General features: G+C 49.9%; 2 protein-coding genes across 3 annotated transcripts; one reads left to right on the top strand and one right to left on the bottom strand.

Moving 5' to 3' along the window:
* The first annotated feature begins 142 nt into the window (after nucleotides 1-142).
* CENPT (centromere protein T) lies at nucleotides 143-6,960 on the top strand. Its single transcript, XM_039222696.1, has 13 exons — nucleotides 143-278; nucleotides 1,814-1,904; nucleotides 2,044-2,131; nucleotides 2,240-2,336; nucleotides 2,459-2,595; nucleotides 2,719-2,755; nucleotides 2,969-3,117; nucleotides 3,937-4,137; nucleotides 4,624-4,923; nucleotides 5,167-5,257; nucleotides 6,280-6,456; nucleotides 6,546-6,650; nucleotides 6,725-6,960. The coding sequence occupies exons 1-13, from the start codon at nucleotides 154-156 to the stop codon at nucleotides 6,846-6,848; spliced, it is 1,722 nt and encodes a 573-aa protein (XP_039078627.1). The 5' UTR covers nucleotides 143-153; the 3' UTR covers nucleotides 6,849-6,960.
* Nucleotides 6,961-7,016: 56 nt separating this feature from the next.
* Nucleotides 7,017-19,708, bottom strand: TSNAXIP1 (translin associated factor X interacting protein 1). Of its 2 annotated transcripts, XM_039222676.1 has the most exons (16): nucleotides 19,595-19,708; nucleotides 16,652-16,751; nucleotides 12,789-12,901; nucleotides 12,515-12,641; nucleotides 11,273-11,366; nucleotides 10,512-10,708; nucleotides 9,963-10,098; nucleotides 9,347-9,516; nucleotides 9,107-9,266; nucleotides 8,900-9,030; nucleotides 8,639-8,764; nucleotides 8,355-8,507; nucleotides 8,142-8,251; nucleotides 7,805-7,931; nucleotides 7,557-7,663; nucleotides 7,017-7,350 (listed from the first exon to the last, which is right to left on the bottom strand). In XM_039222676.1, exons 1-16 carry the CDS (start codon nucleotides 19,639-19,641, stop codon nucleotides 7,113-7,115), a joined length of 2,136 nt encoding a protein of 711 aa, XP_039078607.1. In that variant the 5' UTR covers nucleotides 19,642-19,708; the 3' UTR covers nucleotides 7,017-7,112. The 2 variants fall into 2 exon arrangements, with proteins under 2 accessions (XP_039078607.1, XP_039078616.1); XM_039222685.1 differs by lacking the exons at nucleotides 12,515-12,641; nucleotides 12,789-12,901; nucleotides 16,652-16,751; nucleotides 19,595-19,708 and adding an exon at nucleotides 11,461-11,516.
* Between the last annotated feature and the right edge of the window lie 401 nt (nucleotides 19,709-20,109).

Genomic DNA, 20,109 nt, shown 5'->3' with positions numbered 1-20,109 from the left:
GACCACGCCAAGAAACTCTGAGCGGGTAGGGATAGAACTGCAACTCCCATGAGGCTGCGCGGCAACCTCGCGTCCTGCCGACTCGCGAGAGTTGGCTTAAATGCGGCGGCGGGAAGGCGGTGGCGCGGCCTATCTGGGCAGTTGGTAGAACGAATGGCTGAGGCGATGGCGGATACCTACAGCCCTGACAGCGAGCCTACCACGCGCACGTTGCTGCGGCGCGTGCTGGATACCGCGGACACGCGCACTCCGCAGCGACGCCGAAGTACTAGAATTGGGTACGTGAGGGCGCTGCCTGAGCATGTGACCTACCTGAAGGACTAGGCGGTTAGGTCGCAGTGGGAGACCCCGTTTGGAAAGGGGAACTGAGTCTCAGGCGCAGGATTCAGGGTTCTGAGAATTGGCTCCACCCTCCTAGCTAGGCTCAGGTCAGCTGTTGGTGGCCGCCCCCAGAAACACCTGGCTGACAGGTCTCGGGACTACAGAGCTCAAATCACGTTTGTGTCTTTGGGTTTCGGCCTCTGGTGATGAAGGAAGGGCGTTCAGAATCTGGCCTTCTGTCCTGTTCTCTTGGCCATCTTCCTCGACATCACCCCAGAATGTGTCCAAGCATCTACCGTGCTTCCTATGTGGTCCCCAGCTTTCCCTGCACATTCACTCCCCTTTTCAGCTGGAGGGCCCAGCTGAAAGATGGGAAAGGAGCTAGAGAGAACAGCCTACATAGAATTCGGGAGGCAAGAACTAGAAGATGTTTTGCTAGGGAGTAGGGAATTTGGCGTGAGCTGGTGGCGGTGTCTGTCATTGGATGAAGGCTGTGGTGAGCTCATGGTGCAGAGGGTGTGGAAGTTGGCATCAGCCAGACCGGCGCAGTGCAGTTCTTTTATAGGCGCTGGGGAGCTGTTCCTTGTAGGTTTTAGACCTATAAGTGATGAGGTGGGAGCTATGCCTTGGGAATCTGAGGGAGACTGGAATGGAGAGATTAGGGCTGGAATGACCCATGTAGAAGTTGCTATCAAATCCTGTCAAGTACTGGGTCAACTGGGTGGCTCAGTCGGTTGAGCGTCCAACTTCGGCTCAGGTCATGAACTCCCGGTTCGTGGGTTCGAGCCCTGCATCGGGTTCTGTGCTGACGGCTAGCTCAGAGCCTGGAGCCTGTTTCAGATTCCGTGTCTCCCTCTCTCTCTGACCCTCCCTTGCTCACGCTGTCTCAGAAATTTAACAAAAAAAAAAAAAAAAAAAGAACATTAAAAAAGATCCTGACAAGTACTTAAAAGGCTTCAAAATATTTAAAATCCTTCTTGGGTCGTTATTTTTTTTAATGTTTATTTTTGAAAAAGAAAGAGAGGGTACACAAGAGGGAGAGGGACAGGCCTCTGCCCCTCTGTTCAAGAGTGAACCCCAAGCAGGCTCTGCACTGTCAACACAGAGTTTATGCTCAACCAAATGAGCCACCCAGGTGTTTCTCTGGGTTGTTATTTTAATGTCAGGAACGGATGCTCTTCCAATTGTTCCTCTTATCTGTGTGGCTAACCTCTACTTCTAAGAAACTCAGTTCTGTAAAGCCTTCCTCAGTCCCTCTCTCTAGCTGGGTCATTATGGTTCTTCTCTATTCCCATAACTCTCAGGTTCCCCTTCATCCACAACCTTATTGATACAGAGCTCAGAATAGGTGCTAGGGGAGGGGCAAGTGGTTTCTGGTTCCTTGGCCTTGAGGGAAAAGGGCTTTAGGCCAAGATTCCTGATGAAGGCACATCTCTGCATCCTCTAGTTCACTGACCCTACTTAATTCTCAGAGCCATTGGTCTTTACACAGTGCCCAGAAATCCCTACTTGAAATACCTTCCTCCAGGAGGTTGAGCATCTCAACAAAGATGAATGTGAGACAGCGTTCCCAAAGAGCCAGGGTAAGTGCCCCAGCCCACTGACCCCTACAGGGTTCTTGCTGCATTTAGGGGTCCCTGAGGTCTAGCTCTGCTCTGGAGCCCACCTTGAGGATATCTCAAGACAAAGGAACAGATGATTACTTGATGCTTTCACCCAAAGTCTATTGGCAGATTGGCCCATGTTCAAACCAGTGGACACCTGGAGGAACAGACACCCCGGACTCTGCTGAAGAACATCCTTCTAACTGGTGAGTGAACACTGGCTTGCTGGTCAGGGTTAGACACCAGTCCCATGGTATCTCTCATTCAGGGCAACCTGCCCTGCCAACCTTACTTTCTTCTTGCTATTTTGGCAGCCCCAGAATCTTCCATCGTGATGCCAGAGTCAGTGGTCAAGCCAGTGCCAACACCGCAGGTGGTTCAGTCTTCTAAACAGGAAAGCAGTCGGGGCAGGTGCATAGTGAATTCTCCCCTTGCACTGGGATGTTGGCAGCTCTAATCAGGGAGCCTCTTGAGGGCCCCAGAAGTGAATATTGGGCTTCCAGGCCTATCTGAGATAAGTTTCATCCTTGTAGCCTGGAGCTGCAACTTCCTGAGCTCGAGCCCCCCACAACCCTGGCTCTAGGTCTGCTGGCTCCTGGCAGGAGGAAGCGGAGGCTGAGATTGTCAGTCTTTCAGCAAGGAATAGACCAGGGGCTGCCTCTCTCCCAAGGTAAGATCCTGGACAACACCTGTGGACAACATCTCTTGTTCTCTGGAGAGGCTGAAGAGGCCTGAGACAGGGCTCTCATGAGCCTTGTAACTTATCATGGTTTCTTTTTAAATTCTCTTGCAGAGCCTCATGGGAATGCCAGTGCCTCCTCTCTCACCAGGTGCTGTTGTCTGTTCTGGGGTTTGGTGGAGAGGCCTGGGGAGGGAGGTATTGATTGGGATGGAATCTGACCATACTGGTCCCTGCCAGTATTAGCTTCATAGCACAATGGCTGTGTTCTAAGAGATGAGAGCCCCAGGGCAGATGGGAGGATTCTCCCAAAAATTGGGTTTCCGATACCTGACTTTCCTTTGTTCCTCCTCCCTCCCACCAGTTCCCTCAACTTGACCTTTGCCACACCTCTTCAGCCACAGTCAGTGCAGAGGCCTGGTTTGGCTCGCAGACCTCCCACCCGCCGAGCTGTAGATGTGGGTGCATTTTTGCAGGATTTGCAAGATACTTCCCTGGCCTTGGCTTCTCCAGGTAAGGTTGAGATTTCCCTCTTCTACCCTGTGGGAAAAGCTCCCCTACTTCCATGGGAGGTATTACTGAGTCCAGGATTACTCCTCTGTCAGGTCAAGGACAGTGAACAAGCCTGACTAGCAGGTCTATGAAGAGTTTCTGCTTCCTTTCTATAAGATGCCCCTTGTCTAAAAAATTTTTTTAATGTTTTATTTATTTCTGAGAAAGAGAGAGTGTGAGCAGGGGAGGGTCAGAGAGAGAGGGAGATACAGAATCTGAAACAGGCTCCAGGCTCTGAGCTAGCTGTCAGCACAGAGCCTGATGCAGGACTCGAACCCACGAACCACGAGATCATGACCTGAGCTGAAGTCGGATGCTTAAACGACTGAGCCACTCAGGCGCCCCAAGATGCCCCTTGTATAAATAGAGCTCCAATTTTAGTCCCACTTTCTTAAGAAGCTAGAGGGCTAAGGGTAGGAAAGGTGTGGTATGGTGATTGGAACTTTTGGGAAGATTGATATAGGGGTCAGGTTTCAGGATCAGCTGGCCAGTCAGAACTGACTGGGGAGCCTGCTTCCAGAAGAAAAGTCAAGTTTTACTAGAGTAAGAGGAGGGTTCCAGGCAGAGGGAGCAGAGTGAGAAGTAAAATGGAGGCGTGGGTGAGCAGTTTGGATGGGACAAGCCATGGTGGGTAGGAATGCCAGGCCAAGAAGCAGGAAGATCACTGTGGAAGCTCTCTTAGAATACTAGGAAGTTTTCTCTAAAGGTCACTTGGGGCAAACTCATAGGGCCCACTGCCCAGGCCCTGGTGACAGAGTGTCAACTGTGTTTGATCTCTAGGTAACAGCCTCAGAACCCCTGCTGCTACCCTGCCAACGGACACCGTGTTGGAGGACACTCAGCCCTTCTCCCAGCCCTTGGTTGGCCATTCTCCCAGTGTGTACCACTCCCTGCCCTATCTCTTTCACACTGAGGCTAAAGATGCTGAGAAGGCTGTCAGTCACAGGACACAGAGCAATGGGCCTAGGCTGCAGAACCACAGTGAGTATGTGGGCTTTTCCTTCCTCTGGCCCCTATGTGTGTCCTGCAGAGCCCCCTGGCTGTTGGTCCCTTGTACATCTCAGAGCAGAGTTAGTGTTGGGCCAGGGTACACTACCCTGGGTCTGCCTCTGGGCTTTCCTTCTCAGTGAGCTAGAGCGGGTTTTATTACTCTACCTTTAAAAAAAAAAATTTTTTTTAACGTTTGTTTATTTTTGAGAGAGAGAGAGAGACACACACACAACATGAGTTGGAGAGGGGCAGAGGGAGAGAGGGAGACAGAATCTGAAGCAGGATCCAGGCTCTGAGGTGTCAGCACAGAGCCCAACTTGGGGCTCAAGACTCATGAACCGCGAGATCATGACCTGAGCCGAAGTCAGAAGGTTAACTGACTGAGCCACCCAGGCACCTCTTATTACTCTATCTTTATCCTTGAGCTACCTCCTTGGCCTACTGCTTCTCTAGCTTGTATTCTCTCCCTTGATTCAGGTCCTGGAAAACCAGCCCAACTTCTGCCAACAAAGGCAAAGAAGGTTGATGCCCTTGCTATGAGCTTCACAAATACCAGCAGTGCTATCTCCGGAGAAGATGAAGTAGAGCCCTCACAAGATGTAGTTAGTGAAGAGGCAGAGGAAATGATGGAGGAAAGTTTGAATATGGGTGAAGTGAAGGACACAACAGGAACACAAGGATCTGTCAGGACAGAAAAGTCTGAGAGACATGCAGAAATGACAGAAGCTTTTGAAGCCAAGGAACCAGAAGGATCTTCAGGAGATGAGGACATCTCTGGTAGGACAGGGATGAGGGAATGACTGGGTGACAGCTACATTCATTCCCTAATCTGAGGAGTTATACATCTGGGTTGTTTTTCCTGGCAAAGTAATCTTGGGTCAAGGAGACTCTGAGGGGCCCATTTCTTGGCTGCCAGAGGTAGATGGGGCCTTTGAGAAAGAGGAAAGGAGGCTGTGGGTCTTCAGAGTTGGGTGGGATGGTCAAGCCTGAGCCCCCTATAATCCTGCCTTTCCTCTACAGCAAGTCCAGAATTGGCCTCCAGCACCACTGAGTTTCTTCAAACCAAGCAACTTCAGTTTCCTAAGTCAGCCCCACTGCCTAGCACTGCCATGTAAGATTCTATGACTTTGTTTTGCATGGGCTTCTTGGGAAGGGAGCAGGCTTCTGAGCTTGGCATTGAGTACCACAGGGTTATCCCCCTTCTCATTAGTAGGCAGATGATCACCCAGGAGAGCACCCTGAGGTGGGGTTGGTGAGACTTACTGAGTACATCTGCCATCCTGGCGCATACTTCCAGGTTCTGAGAGGAACTTTGGTAGGGCGAAGTTCCTAAGTTAGTATATAGTCAGAGAAGGCTTCCCGGAGGATGATTAGCAGAATCAAATAGGCAGCAATGGGCTGAGGGGAAGGCATGCCCCTATAGAGGCCTGAGGATCATAGGCCTGAGCAAGTACCAGTTTGTGTAATAAGTCTAGACTGGGACATTGGGTCCAGACTGGAGGATCAGGGCCCCAGGGAAAGACCAGGTCTCTATGTGGTCCTCTGTCCCCACTGCCCCTCAGCACATAGTTGGAGTTATTAGTCCAGGTTAGCCAAGGAGCACATGGGCCCTAGTCTTGGCAGGAGCCAGTAAGACTTGTTTTTGGTTTTTTGTTTTGTTTTTAAGTTTATTTATTTTGAGAGAGAATCCCAAGTAGTCTCCACACTGTGAGCACAGAGCCTGATTCAGGGCTTGAACTCATGAACCATGAGATCATGACCTGAGCCAAGATCAGGGATCAGATGCTCAACCAACAGAGCCACCCAGGCACCTCAAAACGTGTGTGTGTGTATGTGTGTGTGTTTTAATGTTTTATTTATTTCTAGGAGAGAGAGAGAGAGAGAGAGAGAGACAGCATGAGCAGGGGAGGGTCAGAGAGAGAGGGAGTCACAGACTGAAACAGGCTCCAGGCTCTGAGCTGGCAGTCAGCACAGAGCCCGATGCGGGGCTTGAACCCACGAACTGCAAGATCATGACCTAAGCGAAAGTCGGACACTTAACCGACTAAGCCACCCAGGCGCCTCTCAAAACTTGTTTTTGATTAGGGACCTCTTCATGTAGCATTTTAGCTTACTAACCACTCTTGCCCCCAGCTTATCTTCAGAGGATCTGGAGCCTCTCCCAACCAGGCTTCCTCCCAGGGCCAGAACCCTTGGCCCCAGGCCCCGTCAAGATCCCTACAAGACTGGACTGAGCCACTATGTGAAACTCTTCAGCTTCTATGCTAGGATGCCCATGGAGAAGAAGGCTCTTGAGATGGTGGAGAAGTGGTGAGTCCTGAACACTCAGGGTGGGGAGACGAGCCCCTCAGATCATGAACAGTCTTTTCAGTCTGTTCTACCCCAACCCTCTTTGGCAGCCTGGACAAGTATTTCCAGCATCTTTGTGATGACCTGGAGGTGTTTGCTTCTCATGCTGGCCGCAAGACTGTGAGGCCAGAGGACCTGGAATTGCTGATGCATCGGTAAGTGGGCAGAAGCAGGGAGGTGCTGGGCATGGGAGTGCTGACATTGATTCTATATCTATCCTCTGCTACAGGCAGGGCCTGGTCAACGACCAAGTCTCCCTGCATGTGCTTGTGGAGCGGCACCTGCCCCTGGAGTACCGGCAGCTGCTCATCCCTTGTGCATTCAGTGGCAACTCTGTCTTCCCTGCTCAGTAGTGGCCAGGCCTCAACATTCACCCAGTCCCCACATAGGGCCAGTTGGCCTCCACATACTCTTCCAGGTCTCCTCCCCCACTTGCCCACCATCAATAAAGTGTCACAAACAGAATGTTCTGTGTTTTGGTGCATATTTGGAGGGACCAATACCCTTCCCTCTTTTCAATTCCCCAGCACAACCTGGAGAATAGGTTCAGACAAATAATTTTATACTAAAAGTTAGGGGTTAGGCGCACTGGGCCACTCAGGCTGCCCATAGCGCCCCTAGCTTGCAGCCTCCTGCTCTCGAGGCCCCATGCGCCTGAAGTCAATCATCTGAAGCCGTTCCAGGACCATCTTGAGCTGTTCCACTATGCCTTCTTCCTTCTCTTCACCCTCAGGCAGTTCTGTCATGGGGAGCTGGAAGGCCTGGCTCACGTAGCTATTCAGGGTCTGTTTGTCCAGGCTGGGATCAACGTTCATCAGGGCTTCACGTACCTTGGGTATGGTTACTTTATCACGGCTACCCCACAAAGAAAGAGAGATAGGCCTTGACCCTTTCTATACCCCAGACCCCAAGATATCCTCTGCTGAGCTTGAGCAGTATGTAGTACCCAGCAACAAGCTCAGTGCACTGGGAGATCCAAGGCCTTGAGATGCCACCCTGTGGCCCAACCTGCAAGACATGTCTATGGCTAGGTGGGCCTGAGGACCTCAGGAGTTACTCACAGTTCCAGGCCCAGCTCTTGCTTCAGCTCCTGTAAGTACTCATCCTTTTCTTCCATGTACTGTTCCCACAGCTTTTGCACAAAGGGCATACTCTGGCCCTCCTCATCCTGGGAGGATCCACAGGGCAGGGTGAGGACACGTTGGTTGGGGTCCAGCAGAGGCTAGGGCAGGGCTGGGCGAGTTCCTGGACAACCCCAACTCCCTGACATACACACACCCCTCACACACACACACACACACACACCTACCTCTATAAACAACGAGCGGTAGTTGAGCAAGTCTGCGTTGCTACTATTAGGATGCCAGCCCCCTGCCTCCATCAGCTCCTGAATTCTCTCTTCCTTCTTAAAGGGGAAGGTGCTCTTGAGGACAGTGCTATGGGGAGACACGAAGGCCAACAGGCCTGGCTGAGCCCTACCCACTTATCTTTCTGTACCACTCTGCCAGCCCCACTACTGCTCAAAAGGGACAACAAGCATTGAGGCTGTGAGCCCTTCCTGTCAGGCTCCCCTTCCCCTGCACACCTGGGAGCCTGTCAGAGGAAGTGTTGGGCAGGAGTTTGTGGTGGCTGGACTGGTCTCTCACCTTAAGTTTTCCATGGTTATCAGCCCCTCGTTCTGACTGTCAGCATTTGTCATCTCCTTCAGCAACTGTACCGCTGTCTCCTTCTGTTTGATGTACACACTCTCACTCCTCTACAGGGAAGGAAGCATTGACAAATTTGCTGCTTCCTGGAGTGGTAGGGATAGAGCTGGCCGATGTTGGGGACAAAGGGTGAAGGGCCAGGTCCAACCTCACCTTTCCCATCAAGATTGCATAGAACTGACTCATGACCTCATTAGAGCGGAAGAGCTTGATATTTTCAAAAATGGTGTAAGCCCAGGCCATGGCATCACCAGGTCCAAAGCGATACTCCAGGAAATTGAAGAAAAAATCTGAGAATTTCTCTTTCTGCAGGGTTAGGCATGACTGCTTAGTAACCCAGCCCAATGGTGGGTTGGCCCTCCTCCCCAACACCTTGATGGAATTCCCCGGAGGACTCTGGAGGCCATACCGGGCCAAAATGGCCCATAAGATCTGACCTGCTCCTCAGCAAGACGTTCCTTCCAGGCATCCTTGAGGAGGTTTACCACATCCTTCTTGGTTGGCTTCTTGTTCTCCACAATACCATCAAATCGAAGGAAAGGAGGGATGGCTTCCCCATAGCCCTGGAAGGTACAGTGTCAGCTCATCTCTGGGCCCAGGCAGAGCCCAAGATGGTTCCCCCAGAATCTCAAGTCTTAGCAGCAAGACCTGGCTGTTCTGACTCTGGCCCCAAGCCTCCCAAGCCCAGGGACCCCTACCAGACCATGAAAGAAGTCTTTTTCCCGGAGTAGCCCCTCGCCAAGCTCCTCCAGGAGCACATCCACCAGCTGGTCACTGTTCTTGCCCTCGGCCAGCATTTGCCAGCGATCTGGGCCCCCAGCCACCACATCTGCAGGTGGGAAGAGGGAGCTGGAGTCCAAACCACATGGTTGAACATTCCCTGAGAGCCCAATTGCCATCATTACCTTCACACTTGGTCCAGTCAGGCCGTGGCGTAGAGGTGCGCTGGATCTCCTGGAGCTCAGAATAAAACTGGTCCCGCTCCTTCAGTGTGGTCATGTGCAACTGGAGCAATATCTCGTGCTCCTTGCAGACCTCTTCATAGTCCCCTCTCAGGCTGTCCAACTATGGACAAGGTGATTGATCCTTGCTACCCACCTGTGTGACCCTGCCCTACCCTGCCAGACCTGCCTGCCCACCAGCACCTGCTCCTGCAGCTCCTTGTTGGTCTTCTCCTGCATTTCAAAGTCCCTCCTGGGTACAACATCTCCAAAGTTGGCTTTCATGGTGTTGAGTTCCATCTGTGTGCGGGTCAGGTCTTGCCGGGTCATCTTCAGAGCCAGTGTTAACTTAACAGGGTCCTCGCCCCAGATGCCTGTCAGGGTACCGGCCAGCTTGCATTACCCTGGCTCTATAGCCCAGGGCAGGGTTAGAGTGCCCCTCAGGGCTTGTCCCAGGTCCTTCTCTCCCTACTTGGGAAGCTCTGGGTCTTTTCCATAACACTAATAGCTTAGAACTTTGAGCTTAAACAGAGAAGTCCAGGACATGGGGTACCAGGCCTGTCCTATTCTCAGGGAGTCTCAGCTGCCTCAGCTGCCAACAATTGTTTCCTACTTAAACAATGAATCTGTGGTTCTCAGTGCAGCTCAGAAGATCCACAGACCCAGGCAGCAGCAAGAATATCCTAACACCCCACCCCCACCCCCGCCGCCACCACCAGTCCCAGCATTATGAATGGGAGACATTAGAGAAGTTGAATGGGGATAAGTGGCGAGACTCCCTAGTGCCTTCTCAGGGGAGAGAAACCCACCTTAGGCTTACCTGGGGACTGGGCTAGTGACATGTCTTCCCGCTGGTACCGCAGCTCGTTCAAGTCTGCAATGAGGATCTTGCGGGCATCTCGCTCACTGAGGTAGTGCAGGTACTCCTCAGCCAAGTTCTTCCTCAGTTTGGACACCTGTTGGGAAGGTGGCTGTGTGGTCAAGAGACTGTACCTAGCTAGCCATCAGAGGGGATGGGATGAGGGTGGGTGTACACATCAGGAGCTGGGAACAGAAAAGATAAAGGAAGGAGACTGGCCATTCCTGAGAAACCAGCAAAGTGCCACTGTTTCCTCCTGTGGAGAAAGTCTGGGAGCCAAGAAGCAGGACTGCTGTCATTTGGCAACACATGGAGCCAGTGCTAAGCCAATGAAGAAGACAGAATGTGAAAGTAGGGCCTCCAGAGGTAGGTGGTGGCTCAGTATATCATCCCAGGCAGAAGGGTAGAGAGTTAAGGGGGTCACCTTAGTAGTGCCCAAGGCTTCAGGTCACCCCTGGGCTGGAGGTAACAGTAATTCAGGGAGTTGGTCACCACCCTACTCCCATTCACCTCACTCTGCAATGAGATCTTCTCCTCATTCTTTTTGTCAATGAGTTTTAGCAAATTCATCTTCTCTTTCTTCAGCATGGAGATTTCATATTTCTCCTCAGCTCTCATGGCCAGGATCCTCTCGTTGCAGTCCTCATTCACAGTGACAAGCTTGGCCTTCAGGGGCTCCAGAGCCCGAATCTTCTCCCTCTGGTGGGCTAAGCAGGGACAGGTAGAAGACTCCCTTTGAGACCATGGAGAGCGAACAGCCAGGAGACATTGATCCAAGGTTACAGTAAGTGGCTATGTCCCTTGCAAACTCCAGGAGTCTATGCATGCCTTGTTCAAAACGTGGCCCCTGGTTGAAGCCTTCCTGCATTTATGTTTAAACCAGAGACATAGTCTATTTGAGGACTGGGGTTTCATCTACGCCCTTTCTCTCTATAGCCTTTAGTCCTGCTGCTGTACCATGCCCAGCACCTCCTAAGCCTGACTGGGGAGCCTCATTACTTCCCTGAGGTACTCACTCCCTCCTGGGCGTCACTCTCAATAGTAAAGTTGCTCTCTTTCCTACGGATACTACCTTACCAATACTCCCAAGGACAGGAGGTGGTCAGGTGCTCTATCACAGGACAGTGTAAGCAAAAAGGGTGAACAAGGCTTGGTGACCTCAAGGCCTAATTAGTAGCTGCCCCAACACTGCTGTATAACCCCACAAGGTCAGAGTTGGATCCTTTCCATTCCTTCCAGGCTGGACCCAGGCATAGAGGCTTCAGTCTTACCCAGCATCACCTCATAGGCATTCTTGATGGAAGACAGCAATGGCTTGTACGTTTTAAAGTCCTCTATGAAGAACTCAAAGATTTCCCTGTAAGGCTGGCAAGAAAAGGGGACCTGTCACCTCCTGGCCTATAGCTGCCACATTGTTAAGTTTAGAAATATTGTAGCATGAAACTGCCTGGTGACTCACATTCAAATAAATGCCCCTGGGCACAACATGGGTTTCAGTGTCAGGAAGCTGAGGGGTAGCTCTGTCCCTCTCAACTGTTCTCTGGAGGCTTTTCCTGGTACTACCTCTGAAGCCTGGCAGATGACCTGGGTCAAGGCTGCCCCCTCTGTATCTTGAGCCCAACTCTGGCTCACCAGGCAGCCAGCCTCCTCCAAGCACTGTGCCTTAGTTAGCGTCTCACCGTCATCCCCTTGCCATCATACAGACCTGTAAGGGCAGGAGGAGGTTGAAGGCTCTAGCTTTGTATTCTGATCTCCAGGTAAAGGTGTGGTTTCCTGTCCAATTTGTGCATACAGAAGTTTTGGGCACAGCATTATGTTCTGGAGTTAGCACAGGCTCTGGACTCAGCCCCAAGTTCATATCCCGTCCCTACTACTTCATAGCTGTATGCCTTCTCTGAACTTCTGCTTCCTTGTTGATGAGGTACCTTCAGCCTATGAGATTGTATACAAGGCCCCATTCAGGGCCTGGCACACAGATGGTGCTCAGCAAGTGCTTCTGTCTGTGACTAAGTCAGAAGTACGGGATTTCCCGTCATCATCCCTGTTTGAACAGGGATTTGGTGATTCCATCCTTAATATGTACCAGAATCTAGTCTCCATCTAGGTTTCTCTGTGTCTGGGTTAAGTTCCCCAAGCTTAGGTCTGTCATCTCTAGGCTGATAAACACTGTATGACCCCTGTCTGCCCAATTGCCAGGATTCAGGCTCCATTCACTGATGTCCAACAACCCAAACTAGGCACTGGGAATCACAAAGCTGAAGGAACTGGAGACAGCAGTCAGTCCACCTGACTCAGGTGTGGAAACTCAAGCCTCAGGAGAGATTTGGTTCCATACTGGCAGTTTTGTCTGCTCACTGACTTTGTCATAGAACTCGTTTCCCTTACCAGGAATAGGGACCCAAAAGAGAAGGGAGAGGATAGTGTCTCCTGAAGTCTGAATGCTCAGTCCTAGTGAGTAAGGTTTCCTCCCACCGGTCCTCCTGCCCTCCCCACAGCTATTCTGTGGCTCTGACCTGCAGCCTCAGCTCCTGGGCGGAATCTGTGCTCAGGTCCAGCAGGAGGAGCTCCTTGCGTAGGTAGTTCTCTAGCTGCTCCAGGTACCTCGGCTTAGTAGTGCCCAGGGGCTGCTGCTGCCAACTACTGCAGGGTATGGTGGGATGAGATGTGATGGGCACCCCACAGGGCTCTTGCATCCTTGGTCTGGGGCAGCACACATCCCTGTGCTGTCTCTGAGCCCAGTGCTGGGTCTATACCAGCCCATCCATCATAGTGCTGACCCTGGCTTACCCTGTTCGTTTCCGGTGATCATATGAACAGGGCTTTCGATTATGCAGAATGGTCTGACCACTGGTGTATGTGGGCCATGGGGACAGGTGGCCACCAATGGACAACTGACAGGACTGCAGGAAGAGACAGGTGAGGTTACCAAAGCAACATTGCTCCCATTCCTAATGCTCCTCCTCCTTCTACTCTTAAATCCCCCCCCCCCCCCCCGCCACACACATCTCTTTCTCTCTCTTTTTTAAGTAGGCTCCACACCCAACATGGTGCTTGAACTCATGACTCTAAGATCAAGAGTCACGTGCTATACTGACTGAGCCAGCCGGGTATTCTTCCCCAACATCTCTCTCCCTCTCTTTCTTTTTAAAAAAAAATTTTTTTTTTTTTTTTTTTTTTTTTTTTTGGGAGATAGAGGGCAAGCAGGGGAGGGCAGAGAGAGATGGAGACAGAATCCGAAGCAGGCTCTAGACTGTCTAGCTGTCTAGACTGTCTAGCTGTCACCACAGAACCCAACGCAGGGCTCAAACTCAGGTGAGATCATGACCTGAACCAAAGTCGGACGCTTCACCGACTGAGCCACCCAGGCACCCCCAACATCTCTTAATATGGGTCATAATTAAGAATGTGGGGGGTGCCTGGGTGGCTCAGTTGGTTGGGTATCTGACTTTGGCTCAGGTCATGATCTCGTGGTTCGTGAGTTCGAGCCTGAGTCAGGCTCTGTGCTGACAGCTCAGAGCCTGGAGTCTGCTTTGGATTCTGTGTCTTCCTCTCTCTCTGCCCCTTGCCCGCTTGCACTGTCTCTCTCTCTCTCTCTCTCTCTCTCTCTGTCTCAAAAATAAACAAACATTAAAAAATTTTTAAAAATGCCCTTGAGAAAGTAATAAAATTTATTTTAAAAAACATGTGGGCCCTAGCAGCAGGTAGTGTCTAAAGCCAATACAGATTACCAGGCGGGTATGGGCCCTGACTGGAGGGGACTAGAAAAGGCTAATATCTTGAAGGAGGAGGTGATAATGTCTGTCATGTTCATTCAGTAAAGCTGAGAGGAACTGAGGTCACTCTGGGAAAGGGGGTATATCTCAGGTTTAGAGGCAGGGCACACAGACTGCCTGGGTAGCACCAACACCTCAGGGAAACAACAAGATTTTTTAAAATGTTTTATTTATTTTTGAGAGAGAGAGAAAGACAGAACGTGTATGAGAGGGGAAGGGGTAGAGAGAGAGGGGAACACAGAATCCAAAGCAGGCTCCACCCTGAGCTGTCAGCACAGAGCCTGATGTGGGGCTCAAACTCACAAACTGTGAGATGATGACCTGAGCCGATATCTGATGCTCAACTGACTGAGCCACCCAGGTGTCCCAACAGCAAGAATTTTAAAGAGCTGTGGGGGCAGCTGGGTGGCTCAGTCGGTTCAGCGTCTGACTTCAGCTTAGGTATAATCTCACAGTTGTTGGACTTGAGCCCTGGTTTGGGCTCTGTGCTGACAGCTCAGAGCCTGGAGCCTCCTTCAGATTCTGTGTCTCCCTCTCTCTCTGCCCCCCTCCAGCTCATGTTCTATCTGTCTGTCTGTCTGTCTCTCTCAGAAATAACATCAAAAATTTTAAAAAAATTAAAGAGGTATGAATAGGGGCCAATGTTCAAGGAGAGAGCAGGCTGATTGAGGCTGAGGCCTGGGGTGGCCACTGTAGAGGAAGTCAGAGATGGAGCAGCAGCTTTATGCAGAAGGGCTGCCTGCAAAGCCTTACTTATGAGGGTGGAAAAATTAATAAATTCCTAAGTACCTAGAAATTAGAAAACTCCTAAGTGTCTAAAAAACAGAAGTAATCATGGAATGTTTAGAAAAAGATTTAATGTGGAAATATGCTAACCCTATAGCTCTAAGGGTTAATTGAAGCCTGAAATTAGGGAATAAGCACAGCTAGGTAAAAATGGAAGTCCAGAAAAAAACCAGAAGAAATAACATGAAAAGTTATGATAGGTCATTGGATGCTTAATTTTTCTATAACTGTACATTTTTCAAAAATTTCTGGTGTGGCCAGGGGATGGGGGGGGGGCTCAGTTGGTTGAGTGTCTGACTTCAGCTCAGGTCATGATCTTGAGGTCCGTGAGTTCAAGCCCGCATAGGCTATCTGTGTTGATAGCTTAGAGGCTGGAGCCTGCTTTGGATTCTGTGTCTCTCTCTCTGCCCCTCCCCTGCTCATGCTCTGTCTCTCTCCATCTCTCAAAAATAAATAAACGTTAAAAAAAATTAAAAAGAAAGGAAGAAAGCCTTAAACTTTCTTTTTGTTTGAGAAGAACTATCAAGAATAAATTTTTTTTAAATGCCAAGTAATCCTGAAAGACACCCGGGAATTTGTCAAAGAAGCATCTAACCCTAGTGAATTAATGATAAGTTTTTGAGACTTTGAAAAGGCCTGGACTTGTTTTATGTCTGCCGTTTCTGTGGGGAGAAAACATAATCATCCTACGTTGATTCCTGGGCAAGTGTGACTTCCAGGTCTTGGTTATTACCAGCTGGCCTCCACCAGCAGATGGTTGCAAAAAAGAGATGTTCCGAGGGCACTCCTAGATCTCTGCTTCCTCCCGCAGGTGAAAAAGGGAAGGGGCGTGGCGGGGGGGGGGGGGGGGGGGGGGGGGGGCAAGAGGGGGGAGAGGGAGAGGAGGGCAAGAGGGGTGGTGGCGGGGCTTAGCAATGCCCTCTGGTGGTTAAGAATGGTGGTGTGGCTGCTGCAGGAAAGAAAGTGCCTAGGCCCAGGTACACTGGGATGGCAGTTGCGTGGAGGGGCGAGCATGTGCCCCAAGTTTTCGGGTCTTCCAAGGCTGTGGCTACACTTGGTCTCTGTGAAGAGTCCACACTCATCCCCTTTCCCTCTCTGGAGTCTGGGGCCCCACGTTGGGAGTTTCCATCCTCATAAAGTGTGGGTCTCATGTGTCCTCAAATTTCCCATAGGGGACACACACAAGGAAAACCACACAGCCCATAATGCTCCACTGTGAGCTGGGGTTATAAGTTTGCTAAACTGGGTTTTAAAAAATAATAATAATAAGATGTGGTTTTTCATCTGATTCAGACAATGGCTCTTTGCTAATTAAATAATTACAATCTTATGATCATATCACAAAAGCCCAAAAGTACTTAATAAGATAGCATTCATTTTTTATTTTTTTAAGTAAGCTGTTTGCCCAACATGGGACTTGAACTCAATACCCAGAGATCAAGAGTCTCACACTCTACGGACTGAACCAACTAGGTGCCCCAACACAGCATTCATTTTTATATAAAAAATTAAAAGAACAGGAATGGAGGAAGGACATTTTCCTGATGCTAGTAGAATCTCTTACCTCCAACCGAGAGCCAGCAACGCAAGGGGTGAACATCTCTTTACTCTTGCTTTCACACATTTACAGCATTATGGAGATCTCAACATATGCCAACCAACTCAAGTACCCTATCAGGCACCAGGGCCATACAGAATAAAAACATATAGTCACAGCCCTGAAGGACCTTGGTAGATCTGGTGTGACCATCCCAGCACCTAGCACAGTGCCTGGCATATGGCAGGTTTAATGAAAAAATGAGGTCTACTCCAGAATGTTGAAGTGCAGGGGAAGGGTGTCAGTGGGAAGGGGCTGAGTCTTTTTCTGCCAGGGGAGGTCTTGAAAGGCTTTTCAGATGAGGTGCAGCCAGTGTGCACACCTCTACCCTAGAGCCTGATAGGTCTGGCCACTGTAAGCCACACTCTCCTGACTGGGGAGAAGCTGCTCTGGGGGGTAGGTTTCAAGTGAATGGTGCTTTTGGGTTGCAGAGAGGGAGGCAGATAGGGTCTTGGAGCTGACATTTGGGTTTCCAGCAAGACATTGTCACTAACCAGCGTCTTCCGTCTCTGAGAAAACTTTCGATTCTGGGTGCTTTTGGTTTCTGTGAAGAAAGGGTCATCTATGTTCACTCCAGGAGGCTGTATGTGTGTTCTGCACAGAAAAGGGGAAGACTGGTAAATGACAGAGCTCTGAGTTGGGAGAGCACCTTCACCCTTCCTAGATCCACAAGACATGGCCTCGTTTCCCTGTAGAGCTAGGCTCTGGATCTTCTCAGCAGGGCCTACAGATTCCCAGAGATGCTGCCAACAAACTCCTGGCCCTGGCCCTGGCCCAGGCCCTGGCCCAAAACATTTTCCTACATTCCTGGAAACATTCTCATGCTGAGAATCTCATTCCTACAGTGACAGGATACCTTCATGAGTGTTCTCCATGAGCCCAGAGAACTCTGTGGACTTACACTTTCATTTAGTGTTCAGAGGAGTTTCATGTTTGTTACTGGCACCTTCTGGGGGTGTGATACCAAAAGCAAATGCTATAGGACAAGAAGCACAGGGCCTGAGGTCCGAGAACTGGGGTGTGAGTCCCAATTCTGCACTTGCTGGCTGAAGGGCCTGGGGATTGACATCTGGGTTTCCAGAAGGAACCCCCAGGCAAGTCATTTCTCTGTCAGACTAGTTTGCTCATAAGGAAATGGAGACAATTCTTGCTTTTCCTATCTCACAAAGTTGTGAATAAGGGGGAAAGAGATATGCAAAACCAGCCTGTAAACTGCAAGGAGTTGTGCAGCTGTTAATGATGACAGTAAGATGGGAGAAAAGTGGATTCTAAGGAGGTCTTTAGCTCCTAGCCCTCTTCGGAGGGAGGGCCATCCTCACTCAGGCTAGGAAGGCATTTGGGGATCAACAGGGAGGGCTGCCTATATGCAGGCAGATCCAGGTGAAGAAAAGGGAAAAGTAATTCCAGAAATCCATGGTGGTGGTGGGTGGGGGTCATTTATGCTGCCAGACAGACCTGTGTCTTCATTCTCTGTGCTAGCCGGTGACTTTAGGCATACTAGTTAGCCTCTCTGAACCTCAGTGTCTTTGTGCATAAAGTGAGACTAGGACTACCTGTACTCCAGAGAAGTTGAGAGCAGTAAATGTGAACCTAGGTGGAAAACCCTGTCCTGCAGGGTTCCTTAGTCCTACTCCATGGACCAGTGACACCCCAAATGCTAGTCCTCTCTTACCTCTCAATCGGACAAGTATGAACAAACCATGTCAAATAAGCAGCTGGTATAGAAAAGGGAGGGTTTTTGCATTCATGCACTCTCTCCCTCTCTCAAAAATAAACATTAAAAAAAAATAGTCACATGCTCTACCAACTGAGCCAGTCAGAAACTGCCCCTGTATTTCCACTTTATTTATTTATTTATTTATTTAAATAGATACTTTTTAAAGTTTATTTATTTTGAGAGAGAGAGAGTGAAGCTGGGGAAGGACAGAGAGAAAGAGGGACAGAGGACCCGAAGCAGGCTCTGTGCTGACAGCAGAGAGCTCAATGCAAGGCTCGAACCCATGAACTGTGAGATCATGACCCAAGCTAAAGTCAGAAGCTTAACCGACTGAGCCACCCAGGAATCCCAATTTTACTTAGTTTTTAAAAAAGTTTATTTAACTAATCTCTAGACCCAACATGGGGCTGGAACTCATGACCCAGAGATCAAGAGTTGCATGCTTTGCCAATGGAGCCAGCTAGGTGCCGCTATATTCCTACTTCAAAGGTGGAGAAAACTCAACTTCTGCGACAGATGGCAGGCAGTAGGTTTGACAGTGGTTCTGTCCTGGTATTAAAGTTTTTTCCTTTTTTAGTTTATTTATTTCAAGAGAGAGGGTGAGAGAGCAGGGGAGGGGAAGGGGAGAGAGAGAGAGAGAAAGAGAAAATCCCAAGCAGGCTCTGCAGAATCTGTGGGCCAGACACGGGGCTTGAACCCATGAACCAAGAGATCATGACCAGAACTGCTGGTCATGCTTCTTTCTTAAAATAAATGGGGATTATTCTTCTAAATCTGTTTCATATCCCTTTCAAACATGACTGCAATTTCCTAAATCATTCCTGTGGTGGGTAACAACACTCTTTCTCAAGCCTGCTGTCTGGTTCTTAGAGGTTCATTCTAAATCTGGATAAAATAATAAAATTGGCAAATAATTTCCTGCCTTTTGTAGGCTTTCTCTGTTGAGGTAGCAAACCCTGAAGAATTAGAGTTTAGGTGAGACCAAGTTTTTTGCATTGGAAATGAGTCAAACGAGGGAGAAACCACCATTAAACAACTGAATGCTCAGTATATACAAGAACTGTGATGAGAGCTTCGCATATTCTGCCTAAATTTTCCCAACAATGTTTGTGGGGTGGGCTGTATCATCTCCACGTTTGAGATACAGAAGCAATGGCCCAGAACTTAGGAGACTTCTTGGGGTCCCAAAGCTAGAAAGAGATTTATCCAAAAGTTTTGTTTTATTATGTACATTTTGAGGCTTTCCTGGCTAACAGAACTTGTCATATTTTGCAGGGCCCACAGGCTGCAACCCCTGAATAGACAGCAATTCGATAAGCATCTTTGTCATAAACTAATGGGTGAAGAGGCCGTTTATCTCTGGCTAACAGCTAAGGAGTCTCACATGGGTGGGTTCAAATCCTAGGTCCACCATTTATAAACATGTGGAAAACATAGGGTCTCTCCAGGCTTCTATTTGTAAAACGGAGATATTACTACTTCGTAGAGTTGTGAGTTAAATATGCTATGTATAAAGCAGCTGACACGTCATATACGCTCAATATAAAGGGGCTAGCTCTTACTAATGTTACTATGCCAGCCCTTAGCAGGTAATGTCCGCATTCTGTTTCTGCCCCAGCAATCCTGTGGGGCTGAAGCCCCGAACCAATGGACAGAAGCTTTTCTCTTTCTGCAGGTTCTCCAAGGCCTCCTCTCCGCCCTCAGAACGGCCAGCGCCTACCTCGAAGTGGTCGCGAAGCTGGAGCACCCCGGCTTCGGGGAGGCCATGACCCTCGGGCAGGCGGGCAGCCAGCACCCGCTGCCTGGGAAGCTGTGGTAGTGTACAGCCTGTCGCTATGGCGACCAGGCCCCAGCATCCCAAAGGCGGGGGCGGGGCCAAGGTTGTGCCACGCCCCCGCACCTCAACCCCGAAGGCTAGGAGGAAAGTCAATTAGCAAAAGTGGACTCGGACCCGGGAGCAGGATTGCCTCAATCAATCACTGCAGCATACTTGACTCTAGCTATCAGAACTGAGGCGAGGGGATAAACAGGCAGTGGGGGAGAAAGGGAAACTCAGAGCCGGCAGCCACGTTGCCAGCGGGAATTGTAGTTTTTGATGTCCTGAAGTCTCGGCCGAGCAGGCTTAGGACAGCAGATTTATACTACATCTTCCAGAGTTCTTTACGATCTCTGATTGACCCGCCTCTGGAGAGCTCTGCATTGTGGGATATGGAGTCCGAAATGTGGCGAGGCGTG

Source organism: Hyaena hyaena, unplaced genomic scaffold (genome assembly GCF_003009895.1).
Source record: "Hyaena hyaena isolate Hyena2069 unplaced genomic scaffold, ASM300989v1 scaffold_18, whole genome shotgun sequence".
Lineage (NCBI taxonomy): Eukaryota > Metazoa > Chordata > Mammalia > Carnivora > Hyaenidae > Hyaena > Hyaena hyaena.
The sequence above is the reverse complement of the archived record's forward strand: the minus strand, read 5'-3'. Positions and strand labels throughout refer to the sequence as shown.

Coding starts and splice junctions, on each gene's coding strand:
- CENPT (XM_039222696.1), top strand. CDS start 154: ATGGCTGAGGCGATGGCGGATACCTACAGCCCTGACAGCGAGCCTACC. Junction 2,756..2,968: donor AGTGCCTCCTCTCTCACCAG/GTGCTGTTGTCT, acceptor CCCTCCCACCAG/TTCCCTCAACTTGACCTTTG. Junction 5,258..6,279: donor CCACTGCCTAGCACTGCCAT/GTAAGATTCTAT, acceptor TCTTGCCCCCAG/CTTATCTTCAGAGGATCTGG.
- TSNAXIP1 (XM_039222676.1), bottom strand. CDS start 19,641: ATGGCCTCCCCGAAGCCGGGGTGCTCCAGCTTCGCGACCACTTCGAG. Junction 9,517..9,962: donor GTCACTAGCCCAGTCCCCAG/GTAAGCCTAAGG, acceptor GTACCCTGACAG/GCATCTGGGGCGAGGACCCT. Junction 9,267..9,346: donor ACAAGGAGCTGCAGGAGCAG/GTGCTGGTGGGC, acceptor CCTTGTCCATAG/TTGGACAGCCTGAGAGGGGA.